Below are 19,748 nucleotides of genomic sequence, written 5' to 3'. Positions count from 1 at the left end.
TCTGTGACGTGAGCTTTTAATTCTCACAATGTGTTTGGAAAGTTACTTTTAATCCTTAAAGTCTATGTTTTCTAAAATGAGATAAGTTCTTTTAAATGTCTTTTGCTTTTCATTACAATTTTAAACAACACTTTCATGTCAGTTCTTATCAGGTAAATCATTCTTTTAAAATATTTGGTTTTGAATCACAAGAATATGCATTCCTTAATAAAAATCATTTATGATCAGTATAATTAATTGAAATTTATTGAAAACCTGTTTTTTTAATTAGATATTTGTGTTGAACTAATCTTTGTCAGTTTTTAAAATTAAGATGCAAAACAAAGAGGGGGGGAGCTTCCCTGACGGTCCAGTGGTTAAGACTCCACGCTTCCCCTGAAGGGGGTGGAGGTTCGATTCCTGGTCGGGGAACTAAAATCCCGCTTGCAGCATGGTGCGGCCAAAAAAAAGAAAAGAAAAAGAAAATTAAGGTGTGTCACCTATTACCTCACTTTTATAGAGACTAAATGAATGCAGAGCTATTTGTATAAGCTAAGTTCTGACTTTGAATTCTAAAAGTGTATTGGTGATTATGTGCCCTTTTGTTTTTTACTTTCGATGATTTTTTTTTCATTCCATATATTATCCAGTCTCATGTGCTCACAGGGTCAGCAATTACAACAGCTTCCTCGTCTCCCAGCTCTGAAAGCGGCAAGACAGCCACAGCTGCGGCCAAAGTGTGCCCCATTTTAGAAAACCACACAGCTGAAGATCTGACCCTTACACAGATTTCCCTAAGGGGTACCTAAGTTGAGTTTTCCTATAAATACTGGCTGTAAGAGCCCAATGATTTGTCCAGAACACTTGGTGTAGAGGGACAGAGATGTTAGGTGTGATTACAGATCGCAGATGTAAATTATGGGTTGCAGTAATATTAACTAAAACACATTAAGGTGAAGTAAATTGTATCTAGTCTGAAGTAAATCAGTGGAGAAATGATGTAAACGTGCTTATTTTTAGAAACGAGCATTGGTTTTATTCATTTGTAAACCATTTCACACAGTGCCATTCCCTCTGGATCCTTGGGTGGAGTGGGAGGTGTTACCTGAGGTACCAAGGCCCTCCTGCCTTGCCTGTAACTCTGCACCGTGTCTGTCCATGTGCCTCTCCCTCTGGCGTGTGTTTTATTTTCTCTTATATCTCCAGCACCCACAGCAGAGCTGGGACCTCTTAAATTTTGTTGAATGAAACCTATCTGATGTGCTGACATAAAGTTTTCCCTGAAATGTGGAACTAATATCACTCTGTGAGACTGAAGTAATTAATAAAGATGCACACTTTGTGACAAGAGGAAATGCTGTTAGAAAAGCCCTGCTCCTTGGAGAGGCCTAGACCCTCAGGACTCCCCAAAGCCATGGGGGCTTCCCCCACCAGGCCCACTCTGCTCCAGCCCCGGGATTGGCCTCGTCACCTTTTACTCACCGGTGTCTTCACCCTCACCTCTCTTGGTCCTTATCATCTGTAAACTTGCTCCAGTCTGCCCCCATGGTGAACTCACAGAGCCCTCTCTCAACCCCTGTCCTCTCTCTCCCCTCACCGTGCAGACTCGCAGAAGGCTCAGAGCCCTTCTAACCCCCGCACCTGGGGCTGCAGACCACCTGCCTCCCAGATACTAGCATTGACCCATCACCATTTCCTCTGGGCCTGTGTGTGGCCCAGCAGAAACTCTTCAGGCCAGAAGGAAGTGGCATGATATATTTAAAGTGATGAAAGGAAAAAACGTACAACCCAGAATACTCTACTTAGTAAGGCTGTTATTCAGATTTGAAGGAGAAATGAAGTTTTGCAGATAATCAAGACATTCTCCAAGTTAGACCATATGCTAGGCCACATAACAAGTCTGCAAAAATTTAAGAAAATTGAAATCATATCAAGCATCTTTTCCAACCACAACAGTATGTGACTAGAAATCAACCATGAGAATAAAAACTGCAGAAACACAAACACATGGATGCTAAACAATGTGCTATTAAAAAACCAATGGGTCACTGGAGAAATCAAAAAGGAAATTAAAAAAGAAATACCTGCAGACAAATGAAAGTGGAAATACAGTGATCCAAAAATCTATGAGATGCAGCAAATGCAATTCTAAGAGGGAAGTTTAAAGTGATACAAACCTACCTCAGGAAACAAGAAAAAGCTCAAATAATCTAACCTTACATCTAAAGGAACTAGAAAAAAGAGCAAACAAACCCCAGAGCTAGTAGAAGGAAAGAAAAAGAGCAGAAAGAGAGAGAGAAGAAAAGATGAAGAAAAGAGAGGAGGGCCAAATAAAATCAGAAATGGAAAAGGAGAAGTTACAACCAACACCACAGAAATACAAAAGCTTGTAAGAGATGACTACAAATGATACACCAATAAAAAGGACAACCTAGAAGAAATGGATAGATTCCTAGAAATGTACAATCTCCCAAGACTGAATCAGGGAGAAATAGAAAATATGAAAAGACAGATGACCAGTAATGAAATTGAATCAGTAATCAGAAAGCTCACAGGAAGCAAAATCCAGGACTAGATGACCTCACGGGTGAATTCTAACAAACATTTAAAGAAGAACACATATTCTTCTCAAACTATTCCAAAATACTGGAGAGAGAGGAACACTTCCAAACTTATTCTATGAGGCCAGCATCACCCTGATACCAAAACCAGACAACAATATTCCAAAAAAAAATTACAGGCCAATATCACAGATGAGCATAGATGCAAAATCCTGTACAAAATATTTGCAAATGAATTTGCAAAATCCTGGACAAAATATTTGCAAATGAATTCAACAACACATTAAGAGGAGCATACACCATGATCAAGTGGGATTTATCCCAGGGATGCAAGGATGGTTCAATATCTAAATCAATTAATGTGATATACCACATTAACAAATTGAAGAATAATTTTTAAAAAACATGATCATCTCAATAGATGTAGAAGAAGCTTTTGACAAAATTCAATATCCATTTATGATAAAAACTCTCAACAAAGCGGGTATAGATTGAGCATACCTCAACAGAACAAACACCATATATGACAAGCCCAGAGCTAATATTATACTCAACAGTGAAAGCTGGAAGCATTTCTACTAAGATCAGGAACAAGACAAGGATGCCCACTTTTGTCATTTTTATTCAATGTAGTATTGGAAGTACTAGCCACAGCAATCAGACAAGGAAAAGAAATAAAAGGCATCCAAATTGGAAAGGAAGAAGTAAAGCTCTGTTTGCAAATGACGTGATACTATATGTAGAAAATCCTAAAGATTCCACCAAAAACCTATTGGAACTAATACACGAATTCACTAAAATTGAAAGATACAAAATTAATATACAGAAATCTGTTGCATTTCTGTACATTAACAATGAACTATCAGAAAGAGAAATTAAGAAAACAATCCTATTTACAATTACATCAAAAAAGAATAACATACCTAGGAATTAATCTCACCAAGGAGATAAAAGACCTGTACTTGAAAAACTATAAGACATTGATGAAAGAAATTGAAGACAACACACAAATAGATATTCCATGCTCATAGATTGGAAGAATTAATACTAAAATAATCATTCTACCCAAGTTAATCTACAGATTAAATGCAATCCCTATCAAAATACCAATGGCATTTTTTTTTTTTTTTACAGAACTAGAACAAATGATTCTAAAACTTGTGGAAACATAAAAACTCCAAATAGCCAAAGCAATCTTGAGAAGGAAGAACGAAGCTGGAGGTGTCATGCTCCCTGATTTCAAACTATACTAAAAAGCTGCAGTAAACATTATGGTACTGGCACAAAAACAGACACATAGGTCAGTGGAACAGAATAGAACCCAGAAATAAACCCATACTTATTTGGTCAATTCATCTGTGACAAAGGAGGAAAGAATATATTATGCAAGGGGGAAAAGACAGCCCCTTCAATAAGTGGTTGTTGGGAAAACCAGAGAGCTACATGCAAAAGAATGAAATTAGAACATTTTCTTACACCATATACAAAAGTAAGCTCAAAATGGATTAAAGACTTAAATGTAAGACCTGAAACCATAAAACTCCTAGAAGAAAACATAAGCAGTACACTCTGTGCCATTGGTCTCAGCAATAATTTTTTGATCTGTCTCAATGCAAGGGAAACAAAAGAAAAATAAACAAATGGGACTACATGAAACTAAAAAGCTTTTGTACAGTTAAGGGAACTATCAACAAAATGAAAAGGTAACCTACTGAATGGGAGAAGATATTTGCCAACAATGTATCCAATAAAGGGTTAATATTCCAAAATATACAAAGAACTCATACAACTCAACATCAAAAAAAAAAAAAAGAAAAAAACAGATTAAAAAATGGGCAGAGTATCTGAATAGACATTTTTCCAAAGAAGACATACAGATGGCCAGCAGGCACCGCTGCTCAACATCACTAACCATCAGGGAAATGCAAATCAAAACCACAAATGAGATACATCTCACACCTGTCAGAATGGCTATTGTGAAAAAGACTACAAATAACAAATGTTGGTGAGGATGTGGAGAAAAGGGAAGCCTTGTGCACTGTTGGTGGGAGTGTAAATTGGTGTAGCTACTATGGAAAAGAGTATGGAGATTCCTCAAAAAATTAAAAAGAGAACTACCATATGACCCAGCAATTCTACTCTTGGTATGTAACCAAAGAAAACAAAACACTAATTCAAAAAAATACATGCACCCCTATGTTCATTGCAGCATTATTTACAATAGCCAAGATGTGGAAGCAACCTAAGTGTCCATCAATAGATGAATGGATAAAGAAGATGTGTTGTTTTTATATACAATGGAATACTACTCAGCCATAAAAAGAATGAAATCTTGGCCATTAGTGAGAACATAGATGGAACTAGAGGGTATGCTGAGTGAAATACGTCAGAGAAAGACAAATACTGTATGGTTTTACTTATATGTGGACTTTAAAAATGAACAAACATGACAAAACTGAAACAGAGTCATAAATACAGGGAACAAACAGGTTGCCAGAGGGGAGGAGTGTGAGGGAATGAGTGAAATAGGTGATGGAAATTAAGAGGAGCAAACTTCCCATTATAAAATAAATGAGTCACGGGGATGAAATGTACAGTGTGGGGAATATAGTCCATAACTATGTAATATCTTTGGTGACAGGTTGTAACTAGACTTATAGTGGTGATCAATTCATAATGCATACAAATATCAAATCACTATGTTGTGCACCAGGAACTAACATCGTGGTGTTCAATGAGACAACAACCACAACCACAGAACAAAGGCTAGCTGCGGCAGGATCCCCAGGAGTGATGAGCACTTAGATCAGAGGGGAAGGTGTGGCCATGTGGCATCATACCAGCCCTTAGCAGTCTGGCCAGACTCCCACACGGAAGAGAGAAGTTTTTACCTTGGTGAGGGCACCGGTATGCCATCAGCTTTAACATAACCCTCTGGGATAGTCTGCATGGATACGTAGGCAAACAGCTAAGGTACGACCTGAGAACGTCCTCTACGCCCCATGGCCCTCAGTAGAGAAGGCACAGACTGGAGTCCAGTGTGCAGGTCAGAGCATACAAGTATCTAACAGATATACTTGTGTGTGTGTATATATTGTTCTATTAATGTGATACATTACATTGATTGATTTTCTTATGTTGAACTATCTTTGCATTCCTGGAGTAAATTCCCCTTGGTCATGGTGTATAAGTTGATGAAAAATATGAATCTACAAATCCAGGAAGCTCAATGAACTCAAAGTAGGGTAAAGTTAAAGAGATTCACACTGAAACACATTATAATCAAACTCAAAAGACAAAGACTGAGAATCTTGAAAGCAATGAGGTGTGACTCATCACTTACAAGGGATTCTCAGTAAGATTAATAGCCAGTTTTTCATTAGAAGCCATGGAAGTCAGAAGGCAGTAGGATAACATATTTGAAGTACTGAAAGAAAAAAAAATAACCTGCCAATCAAGAATTCTATATCCAGCAAAACTGTGCTTCAAAAATATGGGAGAAAGTAAGCTGTTCCCAGGTAGACAAAAGCAGTGGGAGTTCATTTCCACTAGACCCGTTCTACAAAAGATGCTATAGGGAGTCTTTCAGGTTGAAATGTAAGGACACTAGACAATAACCAGAGGCCATAGGAAGAAGTAAAGACCTACGTGAAGGGTAAATACACAGGCTAATATAAAAGCCAATATTGTATTTTGATTCTCAACTCCACTTTTTATCTCCTACATGACTTAAATGGCAAATGCATAAATATAATTATAAATGTTATTGAAAAAATAATGTATAAATATGTATTAATACGAATTAAATTCCCATATCACAATACATAGATTGGCAGATGGATAAAAAGTAGAAAACAACTATATGCTATCTACAAAAGGCTGACTCTCAACCTAAGGACATACATAGGTTGAAAGTGAAAGGATGGAAGATTTTACTTGCAATTTGTAACCAAAAGAGAGCAGGGGTGGCTGTACTAATATCACACAAAATAGATTTTAAGTAAAAAATTGTTACAAGAGACGAAGAACATTATATGATTATAATAATGATAATATAATGTCCCTTGTCTCTTGTAACAATGATAAAAGGGTAAATTCGCCAAGAAGATATAACAATTATAAATGTACATATGCTAAACATCAGAGCTTCTAAATATATGAAGCAAACACTGACAGAATTGAAGGAATAGGCAGCATACCATAATATAGGAGGTTTTAATACCCCACTTTCGATAATGGATAGAACACCCAGAAAGAAGGTCAACAAGGAGGCAGAGGACTAGCACAGCACTATAGAGCACTGACACCCAACTGACATGTATAGAACACTCCACCCAACAAGAGCAGAATACACATTTTTCTCAAGTGCACATGGAACATTCTCCAGAGTTGGGTCCTTGGAGACGTTGCCTCCACTTTGTGAGACAGCAATGCGCTAAAGAATACGTCGTACTCGGAGTCTATTTATTCAGGCGCCCCTAGTTTCTCACCAGCTCAGAAGCAGGGCAGTCCACGGAAGAATTTTAAGCAGGAAGTGTCATGATCCACTTTCCATTGTCTCTAGCGAGGGGCGAGGGCAGGTGTGCAGAGGTGTGGGTGGTGGTACTGACTGCAGTAGGAGGTGGTGCGTACCTGGGGCAGGTTACTCACCGGGCCTGGGCCCGTGGAAGAGGCACAGCTGAGGGGCCCTGCGGGAGCCATGGACAGAGGGGGATGCAGCCAGCAGCCAGTGCGGCCAGGGAGGACGAGGGCCATGCGGACCAGCCTCTCCCTCCTGCCTTTCTCTCCTCTGGCCAATCCAGTGGGCCGCAGGTCCACAGGTCGGGGTGGGGGAGGGGTGGGCAGAGCCACCCAGGGACCAGGTGGGGATGGGGCAGGGCCAGCAGGTCTTCTTTCCTGGGAGTGCATCCTCTGTCTTCCTCTGGGGACTGAGCTCCCAGAGCACCCCAGCCTCTGCACGCCGCCCACAGCGCAGGCACGTTTTCAACCCGAGCGTGTCCGGGTGCTGGTCTTGGGCCCTGGACGTCTGTCCATGTCTCACTGTCATGTTCCTCCACAGCCTGCAACTCGACTGTCAGGAACACTTGCCCCGACCTCCCTGACCCGTCCCGTCTGCCCAGCTGCCCAGCCCGCCCACATCCACCTTCCGGGTCCTCGCCTGGCGCTGGTGGACTTGGGCCGGGGGCTGCCCCTACCCCGTCCCTCGGCATCCACAGGTGCAGCTCTTGGTAGCAAGCACTTGCGTTTTGGAGGCTGTTGGTGTCTGAAGCAACTCCCTATAGTTAGGAAATGTGCCCTCATTAACATTGGCAGGAGGCGGGTGCCGCGTCCCACCCTGGGAGCCCAAGAGGCACCGCCACCGGGGGCTGGAGGGTAGAGAGGCCCACCCAGGCCGAGGCTCCTGTGCACAGTTCCGACTCTGGATCAGGAGCTCCGGCTGGGTGTCACCTAGAGCCCTTCCAGCCTCCGCGGCCCCATCTGTGCGCCGGTGCTGCCGGGTGGGCGTCCGTGGGCGCCCAGCTTCCTCGGCCCTTGTTGTTGTTTCTGAGTCCAGACCTCAAGTGACCCCTGACGCTGTGGCCCTTCTTGGTCAGTCCCCAGAGCTGTGCTCTACAACCTCTCCTCTGCCCACCACATGCCTTGTTTCTCTGAAACACAAATCTCTCTTCACCGCTCAGAACAAACTGATAATTGTCTCCTAATGCCTGCGCTCGGCCCCCTTCTTTTTATAGAGCTTGAAATGCTTAGGCAGGTAAAGGACCCAGAATGATGACTGCATCTCTAGCATCACTTACAGCCAGGTGTGGCCCCAGCTAAGCCAGTAGGACTGTTATGATCTGAGCGTTTGCAGCCCCAGTGAGGTGTGAACGGTGACAGGACGTGCCGCTCCTTCGGGAGAAGCCCTGGGAACAGGGCAGAGGCCACCCTTTCGCACGGGAAAGCTACATTCGGAAAGGAACTCTCTGTCCCAGGAGGACGCGGATGAGGAAATCAGGACAAGTGCGTGTCGGTGAAGAGGACTGGGGTGTAATCTGCACAGGCACCTTACTTGTCTTCTGCGTTTCCCTGTCACCTCCCACACACCCTTCTTTCTTTTGACTTTAGCTGGACGTGGTCTTTAAGCCTGAGTTCTAAGCCACTCTGGGAGTTACTCGTCTTCCCCTAGGTGCTCCCCTGTGCACACGAGGTACACACGTTCACCTTCTGCTTTTCTCTTGTTGATCTAAGGGCCACAGCCTAGAACTTAGAATAGAGGGGAACTTATTTTTCTTCTGCTACAGGCAGTGTTTGGAGGTGGGGGTCTCTGGGGGCTAAGCAGGTCATGGGGGCAGAGCCCTATAAATGGGATTAGTGCCTGTGTTAGAAGAGGCCAGGGCGTCAGCTCACTCTGTCTACCCTGTGAGGGTAAGACGAGGCATCTGTCTGTGAGCCAGAAAGAGGGTCCCACCCGAACGGCACAGGCTGGCACCCTGATTCTGGACTTGCGGCCTCCATAACCACGAGAAATAATCCTGTTGTTTATAAGCCACCAGTCTGTCGTGTTTGGCTGTAGCTGCCCCGCCTGAGACACAGAGGCAAGCAGCTACAGGCACTTTCCAGGATGTGTCCTTTTCTGCACGTGCAGGGACACACACATACATGTGTGCACACGCACGCTCGCACACACACACCTCAGCTGGTCATAGCCATCTCAGCGTCACCTTTGCTGTGAAGCCCTCCCTGACTGCCTGCAGGGGACATAATCGTTCCTTGCTCTGTGCTTCCACGATTCCAGCTTCCAATCACAAAGAGAGCCTTGCCCCTGTACGTCGTATTTGATTTGCGGCCGTCTGTCCCTCCCGTTTGACTCTCAGCAATCCTGTATCTTCTTTCTTTCTTTTTTGGCCGTGCCATGCAGCTTGAGAGATCTCAGTTCCCCAACCAGGGATTGAACTCTTCCCCCCCTTGCAATGGAAGCACGGAATCCTAATCACTGGACCGCCAGGGAATTTCCAATCCTCTGTCTTATTAATCTGCACAGTGTCAGCACTCAGGTGCTACCTGTCACGTATTCAGGCCTCAGAACTGTTAGGTGAGTGAGGAATGTAGGACAGGTAAAGCTTTTGAAATTGTGTCTTCTTATCAAAGAACTATATTTTTATCTACTTATTTCTCAGCTAAAGGAATCAGGGCATCAGAGAGGCTGAGATGACCTGTCCAAGGTCATTTGACTTCCCTTTATCTCAGCTTCATCGTAGCAGGTGGGCTGTAGGGCCCTTCTCTGAATCAGCAAGGTAAGTGGACAGCAGTGGGGAAATGACCAAAGGCTTTTGGTTCTACACAAAGTGAAGTTTCCTAAAATTGTGCTGTGGGCTCTTGGTGCTTTCCCTCCTGGCTGATGGTAATGGATTCTATCGAGGAAGGAAGTGACATAGGAGAGGTGGACCTTCAACCTTACATTGTAGGATTCTGTGGAAAACAACCTGGATGTCATCTTAGCAGGAGCAACACCAAGTCACCCAGAAGGAACACTGGGGTGAACTGCGGAATTAATGGGCAAAGGAATGAAAGGGGTTTGAGTAAATTTGAGTCAAATTGGATGCCGTGATCTTCTAGAATTTGTCAGATCCAAGGGGAGCTTTTCGAAGGACCATGGCTTCAGCCTGTAAGCGGTTGTGCAGGTGTTTTAAGATGCTAAGGACATAGTAATGCCAGAAGGCCGAGGACTGACCCTCCTTCCCAGAGGGGGACTTGGCTTTGACTAGAAATTTTCGAAAGGAGTCGTGATGTAAGGAAGGGAGAAACACCGATGTCTTCGTGTGTCTGGGCGGTGGGTGGGGCTCAGAGGTGGCGACTTCTGTGGGGAGAGGACCAGGGGAGTTTTCCTGAGGTTTGCGAACAAGTCACCCAATTCACTTACATTTCATGTTGCACACAAATAAGTAGAAAAAATTTTTCTAAAGATGCCATTATTGATATTTGGCCAAAGAAAGAGAAAATGTCGCTTGTCCATATGCAGAACCCCACCCATAAGTCCCATGAGCCCCTGCCCCCCTCCCTGTCTTCCTACCTCTTGATGTCACCATTGCCATGGTTACCCAAGAAGGTGGAAAACAGAAAACTGCTGGAGAAAAGGCCAGTCATTGAGAAGGGAACCGAAGACAAACTGGATATCTAACAAACAGATTTAGAATTCAAATTATCAAGGGATTAGAAAACTTTCTCTCTCTTTAAAGGAGAGTTTAATGGGGGTGGGGGAAGGCTTTGTATCACACTCTGAGACTCAACAGAGCAGGTGCCCAAAGAAAGAGGTAGCTTGTGAGAGGTGAGCCGTTTTCCTGGGAAGGACTGGTCACTTCCTTCTAATAAAACACAGAACAGCACCATTTTCCTGTGGTGTCCTGGACGACACAGCAGTGATACAGCCCCTGGGAGGAGGAGCGAGTCGCCACCGAAGGGAAGCATCACTCCGGGCTGTGCTTCTGTACGCTCCCCGATGCAGACCGGATGTGGAGCGATCAGATGAACGCAGGCGTGCGGCCATCACACACCAAGGTTACTTTTCTGCCAGCCTAGGGGTTTTGAGGTGAGGCAGTGGCAAAAAGCATTTGGAGCCTCAACCCCAAATTATATTCTGTTCCCTTTTAACGCAGGCACGGGGCTCTGTGGGGCACCTGACTATGGAGGCAGAGAGGTTCCACGCAAACCAGCCTCAGCGGACTCAGCGCTGCGGTAGCTCCTGTGAGTTCAGAATGTTTCACTAGTGACTTTCGCGCAGAAATTATTTTAAATATGGGAGCTAGTTATCCGTGTAAATGTGGTTGAATTACTGGAATCTTGACCCTGTAGGGAGAGGTCTAAGAGTCGTACTCTGGTCCAGCGTTTCTTCCTCACTCTGAGCCCGCAGCCCTCACCAAGAGGCTTGCTGCCTGTGCACTTGGGTCCAAGGGCTGGGAGGGGGCTTCCACCTGCTATCTGGGGGTGAAGATTCCAATATGGTAAACAAGAAAGAATTCCTGGGAAAGAACCGTGGGGCTAGTAACACATGACCACTTGAGGAACAGAACGGAGGGCTGTAGGTTCCGACACCATGGGGCCCTGCTGACCACTGGGGAGCTGTGTACCTTTCACCACATGGGAGCGAGGTGCTCTGCCTGCAGGAAAGCAGGACTGTCCCTCTGAAGCCTTTTATTCCCCCCTTCCCCTCTCCATCCCTGTTCCTCTAAGTGCAGTGTACTAATCAGCAGAAAGAATGCGAAGACTTCTGCTCTTCAAGAAACCAACGCTAACTAGGGCGTTAACAGTTCAAGACCGGTGTGGTGGGACTTCCCTGGTGGCGCAGGGGATAGGACTCCGCGCTCCCAATGCAGGGGGCCGGGTTCAATCCCTGGTCAGGGAACTAGATCCCCCATGCGTGCCGCAACGGAGAGTTCACGTGCCCCAACTAAGGAGCGCAGCGGCAACCAAGACCCCGTGCAATCATATAGATGAAAAAAAAAAGACTGGAGTGGCTTTGCTAGCAGGTGTGGGCACGATCAGCATAAAAGTGGTTAATTGTGAAACCCTCCCAGTCCCGGGTGGGGGCAGCGACACCTTAGCGTGCAGGGAAGAGGCCTTCTATCCACACTCCAGGCCTCTGACGCAGCCCTGAACTTTGGACTGGCTCCCAGGCCCCGCCCACCCTCTGCTGGGCCTCCGCAGTGGGCCCCATGTCCTGGCCCTGCCGGTGGTGGGCCACACGAGGGACCAGTGTCCACTAGGTCCAGTCCACCCGGCGATAAGGAGCGAACCCGCACCCTTCCGCCCCAAGGACACGGAGTCTGGTCAGAGGCCGGGCGCGGGCGTGGAGGCCACCGGCAGGGCAGTGCACAGGGCCCTCCACACCGCGCGCACACACCCGGTCTTCTCCGCGCACCTGCACACGCACACGCCTGGCCTCCTCTCCTTCCTGGGCACATACACATGCACCCGCCCATACACGCCCACGGGCACAAACCCAGCCTGCTTTTCTCTTCCGCGAGTACACATACACGCTGCGCACACACTGGAACCCCGCTCCCCCAAGTCCGCACATCTGCACGTGTACACACACACACACTCGACCCCTGTCCTCCGTGTACGCTTGTATACCTTGCCCCTGGCTGTGCACACACGCACGTGCACACCCATCCCTGGCCCCCGTGTGCATACACACTGACCTGCACACCTTGCCCCTGTTCCCCGTGTGCCTACACATGCATACACACTCCCAGCCCCTGTCCCCCGGGTGCACACACACGCACTTGCACCCTGGTCCCTGTCCCCCATGTGCGCACACACGCCCGTGCACCCCCTGCTCCGATCCCCCGGATGCGCACACATGTGCACACATCCCAGCCCCTGTCCCCCGGGTGCGTACACTCGCCCGTGCGCCCCCGGCTCCGATCCCCAGTGTGCGCACACGTGCACACATCCCCGGCCCAGTTCCCCGCGCGCGCACCGCCGCGTCCTGGGCCAGGCCCTCCTCTCCATCCCCGCTCGGCGCGCGCACACACGCGGGCACGCGCAGGCGCAGCCCATCCCCTCGGAGCTTGAGCGCGGGCCTCCAGGCGGGAGGGGGAGGGGGAGGGGGAGGGGGAGGGGGAGGGGGAGGGGAGGGGGAGGGGGAGGGGAGGGGGAGGAGGAGGAGGGAGCCGAAGGCGCGAAAAGGCGCGCAGGCGCGCTGCGGGAGCCGGGCCGCCGCCCACGTCACCGCGCCGCGCACGTCACGCCGCCCGACGCTCGCAGGGTGAGCCCCGCGCCCCGGCGCCTCGGCAGGGCAGGGACCCCGGCCGAGCGCCGCCGGGACCGCCGCCCACCGCCCGCCCGCGTGTGCGCGCCCGGTGTCCGCGCGCCGACCGCCCGCCAGGTGCGGCGGGCCGGGGTCCCGGAGGGGCGCGCGCGCTGAGCGCCCGCGGACCCCGCCGCCCCCCGCCCCCGCGCCGCGTGCGCCGACCCGGTCCCCGCGCGCCGAGGGCCGCCGCGTGGGCGCCCAGGTGACCGGCCCAGCGGGGTCGCGGGCCGGGGTCCCGGGCGGGGCCTGCGGGCGGCCTCCAGGCGGAGCGGCGCGCGCGTCCGCGTCCGCGCCCGGCGGGGGTCGGAGCGGGGCGGGTCCGAGCGCGCGGGGTCTGGGGAGCGGGGTCCGGGCGGCGCCGGGCCCACATGCCCGCCGACTGCCGGTTCCGGCGCGCGGGGGGCGCTCGCGGGTGGCGGCCGCGGCCTAGTGACAGGCCGGAGGCCGGGACCCCGGAAGCCCACCTGTCAGAGTTACCGGTCGTCCGGTGGTCGCGGGTGGGCCGGGAGCGCCCGTGGGGAGCGCGTGTGCGCGGGGCCGCGGGGCCAGGCTTATCCGCGCTGGGTCTTTGTGCGCGTCGGGGAGGCCGGGCGGGCATCCTGGTGGCGGACGGGCTTCCCTGCCTGGGATGACTTTAAAGTCCCCAGGGTAGGGGGCATTTCTGGGCCGCGCGCGCTCTGGGGATGGGGTGTGAGGGTTTGGAAGGGAAGGCGCCTGGTACCCGGAGGGGCAGTGGGGACGGCGGTGGTGCTGGGGGAACGTTGGTGTTACTTCTTATTTCATCCTTACTCATTCCTCGTTTTCCCTTCTTCTTACCAGAAAAACCATTTTTCTTCTCTGGAGGGTGAACATTTATAGCATCGATTTCACGGATCTGGTAACATGGCAAAAGATGTAAGTATGTTTGCTTCCTGCTGGACAGACGTTTGCCTAGTGCTGTGTTCTTGGTAGGTTCCCACTTTGTTTCAGAATGACCACACATAAGCTACAGGAGAGTTGATTTTCAGGCTTTTAAAGCACACGAAACAAGGTAAAGGTGAAAAGGATGGAAGAAACCCGCAGCTTGTGTGGGGCCGTGCGCTGGCCTCTGCCTGGGCTTTGCGGGCCTGAACACCGGCCGGTAAGCTCCGTTATGTGGCTCAGGCGCAGCCCAGTTTCTGGGTCTTTGCCGACGGTTCACTTGTAAATCAATCATGCCTTTGTGGGAGGACACCCTGAGTGCACGAGGGCTGGGCCCGGCCCTGGGCTGTGCCCTGAGCACCTGCTTTGTGTACCACGTGGGAAGTTAGTTCAGCTTCGATCCATAAAGCGCTAAGCACTGGTTTTGGCAACTCTTTTTCTCAGAAAAAGTGAAATTTGGTGGTGAACAAAACGTGGTAAAAAATTCTACTTTAGCTTTATATTTGTCATGAAGCTATAGAACATAGAGAGTAATTTTTTTTCACATTTTGTAAGAAATAGGGTTTTAGGCCCCCAAATATATTTTATGGGCCGTGTAGCCCTGTATTACCCTTGGTAATAGTTAAATTAACTGAAACCCCAGCTCTGTTCTTCAGTGTTTCTCAGAACGTGCTGTTGTGTGAACATTAGGGAAAAGAGGCCGTGGACTTACTCACTCATTAACTGCACGGAAGTACAGCCCAAGACACAGCTGGAGGCATACAATGTGTCTGTGTCTGTGGGACCACATAGCAGGTGTGAAGCCCCCCGCCAGCGTGTGTGGACTCGGGTGCCCCTGTGTGGTGTGTGTGGGTGTGAGTGTATCACCTCTGACGGTCGAAGGCCGTGCCCGCTTCTCTGCTACGTTCGCCCCAGAGACGCGGGCCGGGCAGCAGGCGCGCAGTAAGGGCGCTGCGGTGCCGGGGCTGGTGTTTGGGGGCCGTTTCTTGCCCTCCCGTGTGAACCCCCGGAGGAGAGCCCTCTTTCTCCTCCCGGGCGTCTGGGGGAAGTAAAGACGGACGGTCACGGCCCCGGGCCCGGCCGCAGGAGGACAGCTGAGCGGCCTCTTCCGATGGTCCCTTCTGGAGACACAGCCCCGCAAGGCGCGGGCAGCCCGGTGGCTGGGTGGAGTGATGCAGGACCATCCGTTGCGACGTGAGTAGGTGACAGGAACCGTGGAGGTCGGTCCCATGGTGATACTGGCCTGGGGAGTTGCAGGTGAAGTGGCCTTGCCTGTGCTGAGCTGGGGGCCGTCAGGTGTGCTGGAACCAGGTCTCGCTGGGCTTGGGGGTCGGTGGGCTGGAGGCCACGGCCGGGTCAGGGCTTGGCCCGTGTCCCGCTGCCTGAGTCTCAAGGAGGGTGTGACGTTTCAGCCTGGGAAGCCGACTGTGGCAGCCAGCGGTAACTTAAGCAGTGGGGCCTCGGTGTGGTCTCCGGTGTAAGATCGAAGCCCCTTGAGTTGAAGGGGGTGGTGGGCTGGGACTCCAGCTCGGCAGAGCTCTGGGGGCTCCGTGGGGGCCTGTTGGGGCCCCGGGGGGTTGGAGGGGGCTGGGACGGGGCAGCGTGGGCCGTCCCCCTGCGGGTGGGCCGGTCTCCCGGGCACACCTGCAGCTTCTCCACCCTGTCGTAGGTGCGTCCGGCCCAGGGTCCTGCCCCGCTGGGCCGAGGGCCCCTGCGCACTGCTGGCCTCGCTCGGGGTTTGGGGTTTGCCGGGGCTGTGATGGTGACCCCAGCGGTGAGGGTGGGGCAGAGTCGGGGAGGAAGCGGCGCATTTCCCCTGAACCCCGGAGGGTGGGGATGGGGAGGGGGAGGAGGAGGAGGAGGCAGGGTGAGGGCACAGGCCGGTGGTGCCTGAGGCTGAGCTGCCTGCCCGCCGTGGGGCTTCTGTTCCTTGTGCACGGAGAAGTTAAGTCTTTGTGTGTTTTTTAAAAGGCATCTGGACAGAACACTGTCGTTTCCGCGTTTAACCATTTTCCGGCGATACGTGAAAAGAAGCCTGGTGGCTTGGTGGTTCTCCACCACCGTTCCCTTTGGAAAGTGGGTCTCCGCGCCGTCCTTAACTTCCCTGGCCCCTTCGTTGCTCCCGGGACCCTCGGCCCTCGTGTGCGGGACTCACACCAGAGCTCAGGGACTGTCCTTAACGTGCACGTGGCGGTGTTGCCACGATTTCCTGCGGCGAGGCCCGTGGGTCGGAGGCGCGCAGGTCGAAGGCGGTGGCGACGCTGTCGGCGGCGCCGTCCTGGGGCTGCCTGTTCCCTCCCGCACGGGGACTTGTCACCCTGCTGAGTGAAAATGCAGTTCATTGGTTATTGATTTATGAAGCTGGGTATCTGTGGGTTTTATTTTGTGCCTCCGGTCCCGTGACACACGTCCTGATGGGAGGGTTTCCAGTGCCCAGGACGCTCCTGCGGTGAATGTAGGCGTGGAGGGAAATGTGAAAACTGTCACCGTCAGAGATGTCTCATTGTACTAAAAATTGCAGTTGTGTGAAGTAGAGAGTGGATGGCGTCTGACGTTGTGCGTGTGTGTGTGTGTGTTTCCTGAGCATGTGTGTTTCCTGAGCATGTGTGTTTCCTGAGCATGTGTGTGTAGGGGGCCGAGTGTGTGCATGGTGTGTGTGTGTTTCCTGAGCGTGTGCGTGTAGGGGGCCGAGCGTGTGCATGTGTGTGTGTGTGCTGAGCGTTGAGCGTGCTAAACGTGTGGCGCACGCGTGTCCCTGTCTGGGCTGCCACCCCTTCTGGTCTGTGGCCCTGATGAGTGTTTTGGTGCCATTGGCCTTTGGGAGACTGTGGGTTTAAGATAAAGGGCCTGTGTAGCAGTTGTAGTTGTTCTAGAACTGGACCGGAGGGGCCGCAGGGAGAGAGCCCGTGACTCAGGACCCCCCCCCCCCCGCCCCGCCGCTGTTGGAGTGACCCTCGGAAGGAGGACACGGGGCTAACGTCCCCACTGGGAGGACCAGTCCTCATCCAGTGTCACGAAGGTTTGAAAAGAGCAAGCAGGGGGTTGTCGATTTGTGAAATCTCAGGCCTGCTTTTGCGGAGATGTTCCTGGGACCCTCCCCTCCCCTCCCTGCTTCAGGTTGGGACCAGAGGGCAGGTGAGCCGCGCTTCGGCCCCAGCAGTCCCGGGAGGGCCTGTGAGTTGCCGTCAGGGCTCGGGGGCCTCACCGTGGAGCTGCTCTGTGGTCGCACTTTGCGTTCCGTGAGTTTACGGAAGAATCCCTGGATTGTGTTATTGAGGGCAGGAGACTGAAGAAACACGCGTGGAATCTAAGCTTGGGAGGGATGCATAACAAGGCCTGGTTTAATGAGCTTGTCTCAAAACACACGTCCTGAGTGCTGTTTCCCAGGCCTGGGCCTCGGCGATGAGATTCGGGCCGCAGAAGGGGACCTGGGGTGGCGGGGCTGGCCGTGTCTCAGGCCGTGAGGTGAGAGCCCGCCGGGCGCTGACGGCGCTTCTCTTCCCGCTTGAGACACAAGCGAGAGAGCTCAGCCCGCTCCGGCGAAAGCGGCAAAGCCAGCACTGCTGTGCTTGTTTCTCGGCGGGCTTTTCCTGTTTCGGAATTACCTTTTTTCCCCACGGAATGAAACTGGAGAAACTCTGAGACCGTGTGACGAGCAGGACGTTATGCCGGGCTCAGCAGTGCCGCCCAGGACCCCGCGGCTGGGTCGCACCTGGTGTAAAATGCCGTCTGCCTCCTGGTACAGCCAGGGTGCTTTCTCAGCCCTGCTCCTCGGCGAGCGCATCATGCCCGGGGTGCGCTGTGGACCAGGAAGCCCTCCTGGGGCTTGGTACCCAGCCTGACGCGCGTCGTGACCCCCCGGGGACGTTTTCCGCACACAGTCACTTGCTCGAAGCTCTCGTCTTTGGTGCTGAGCAAGTCACGTTTTTCTTTAGCGTAGAGCAGCTGGTCGGCTCTCGCTCGGACGCCAGCCCTGGCCTCTTCTCCTGTGGTTCTGTGCTGTTCGTCGAGGGGGGCTGGGCCTCGGGGGGAGCAGGGATGGGCCGCAGCCCTGGGTCTCTCCTGGCGTGAGGGCCAGACCTCTGCAGTGCGGCGCCGCGTTGGCCCAGGTGGAGGTGGGACTCGCCCCGGCCGCTCTGCTCAGACGGGCACGGCTGGTATGGAGTCTGTCTACACTGCGCGGGCCTGGACGGGAGCCGGCCGGTGGTGGCCCCACGGTTGTGGTGCTGTCTGGGCCCGGAGCAGATGTGCTGCGCGTGATTTCGAGGGTCCAGGATGAAGCTGGACTTCTTTCTCTCAGCCTCTGTTGTTTGAGCTCAGGACTCTGTCCATCAAGGTCCTGTTTTCACAGGATCCAGGTTTTAAGGGGATTCTGGTTTGACAGAGTGAAACCCCTGGGCCTCCCTTGGGCCCTGAAACACAGCACCTCCTGACACCTGTACCCCGGTGTCCCGACAGATGACTTCGTGTCACCGAGGGCCCAAGACAGGGACACGGAGCACTCGCTGGATGATACGCGGGGTGGGACCAGGCCACCGGCCATGCAGCTCTGCCCTCTGCCTCCCTGTCCAGTCGGAGGTGACAGACTTGCCGGCCCCTCCTGGTCCATCCCGCAGAGGACTCGCCACCCCGGGGGTTCTCGGTGGCAGCCGTGAGTTTGTCTTTGCTGGTTGACGTCGCACCAGCAGGCTTTTCTGTCACAAACCTTGGGTTTTCCTTTTAGCAGAAGTTCCACAAGGAACAAGTGTGAATTACTGAAAAAGTTCAAGGAATGTTTCTCGTGATCGTAAACACGACGTTAGTTGTGCCAGAGTTGGAAAGCTCCAGGAAAACAAAAAGAAGAGAACGAAGCCATCTGCCAGCCGGCATCCGAGAGGGATTGTTGGGGGTTTGCAGTTTATTCCTGTTGGGTCTTCACTGAGTCGTACATAGCAAAGGTGTGTTTTACCCACGTGTGAACGTTCTGTGCGTCCCGCGTCTACCCCGTCCACGTCCGTGTACTGCCGCTGTTTCCCCCAGTCAGGGTTTCTTTTCTCCTGTGTCATCTTTAGCAGCTGTGCGTTTATTTGACATGTTGGGGAATCATAGGTGGTCAGTTGCTGAAAAAGTGACCTAAAATGGGAAATAATAAAAAATGATACATTCCTAAACTCATCTTGTAAAATTCAAACACATACGCTCGCCCTCCCAGCCCCTGGGCTGTAGAGCGAAGGCCCTTTCTTGGCCAACGGGTCCAGCGATTCACGTTTCTTGCACAAACCATAGCCCATAAGGCCCAGCTTTGATTTCTGCAGGATGGAGGGAGGACGTAGAGGATGTTTAAAGACGCTGAACGCGACCTAGATTGTTTGTAGTTTTTTCCACGTGTTTAATAACAAATATAAGTGGCACAAGTGGGCACTTAGAAGCGAACACAGCCAAGTGGTGGCCTGACGCGCGGGTCTTCGGAGGGTCCCGAAGGGGTGAGGCTGGGTTAACTCGGCAGAGCCCCTCTGCTGTGTCCCCCGTGCCCAGGC

The 19,748-nt window shown here is 51.4% G+C and overlaps 1 protein-coding gene across 6 annotated transcripts in view; it reads left to right on the top strand.

The window, feature by feature from the left end:
* The first annotated feature begins 13,217 nt into the window (after nucleotides 1-13,217).
* TFDP1 (transcription factor Dp-1) overlaps nucleotides 13,218-19,748 on the top strand; it is a 31,025-nt gene continuing 24,494 nt past the window's right edge. For 3 of the 6 annotated variants that reach the window (XM_057532825.1, XM_057532821.1, XM_057532826.1), the window contains exons 1-2: nucleotides 13,272-13,407; nucleotides 14,152-14,226. In XM_057532825.1, the coding sequence (XP_057388808.1) occupies nucleotides 14,215-14,226 (12 nt within the window). In that variant the 5' untranslated portion in view covers nucleotides 13,272-13,407; nucleotides 14,152-14,214. The other 3 variants (XM_057532822.1, XM_057532823.1, XM_057532824.1) reach the window with 3 other exon arrangements.

Source organism: Balaenoptera acutorostrata, chromosome 18, assembly GCF_949987535.1.
Source record: "Balaenoptera acutorostrata chromosome 18, mBalAcu1.1, whole genome shotgun sequence".
Lineage (NCBI taxonomy): Eukaryota > Metazoa > Chordata > Mammalia > Artiodactyla > Balaenopteridae > Balaenoptera > Balaenoptera acutorostrata.
The sequence above is the reverse complement of the archived record's forward strand: the minus strand, read 5'-3'. Positions and strand labels throughout refer to the sequence as shown.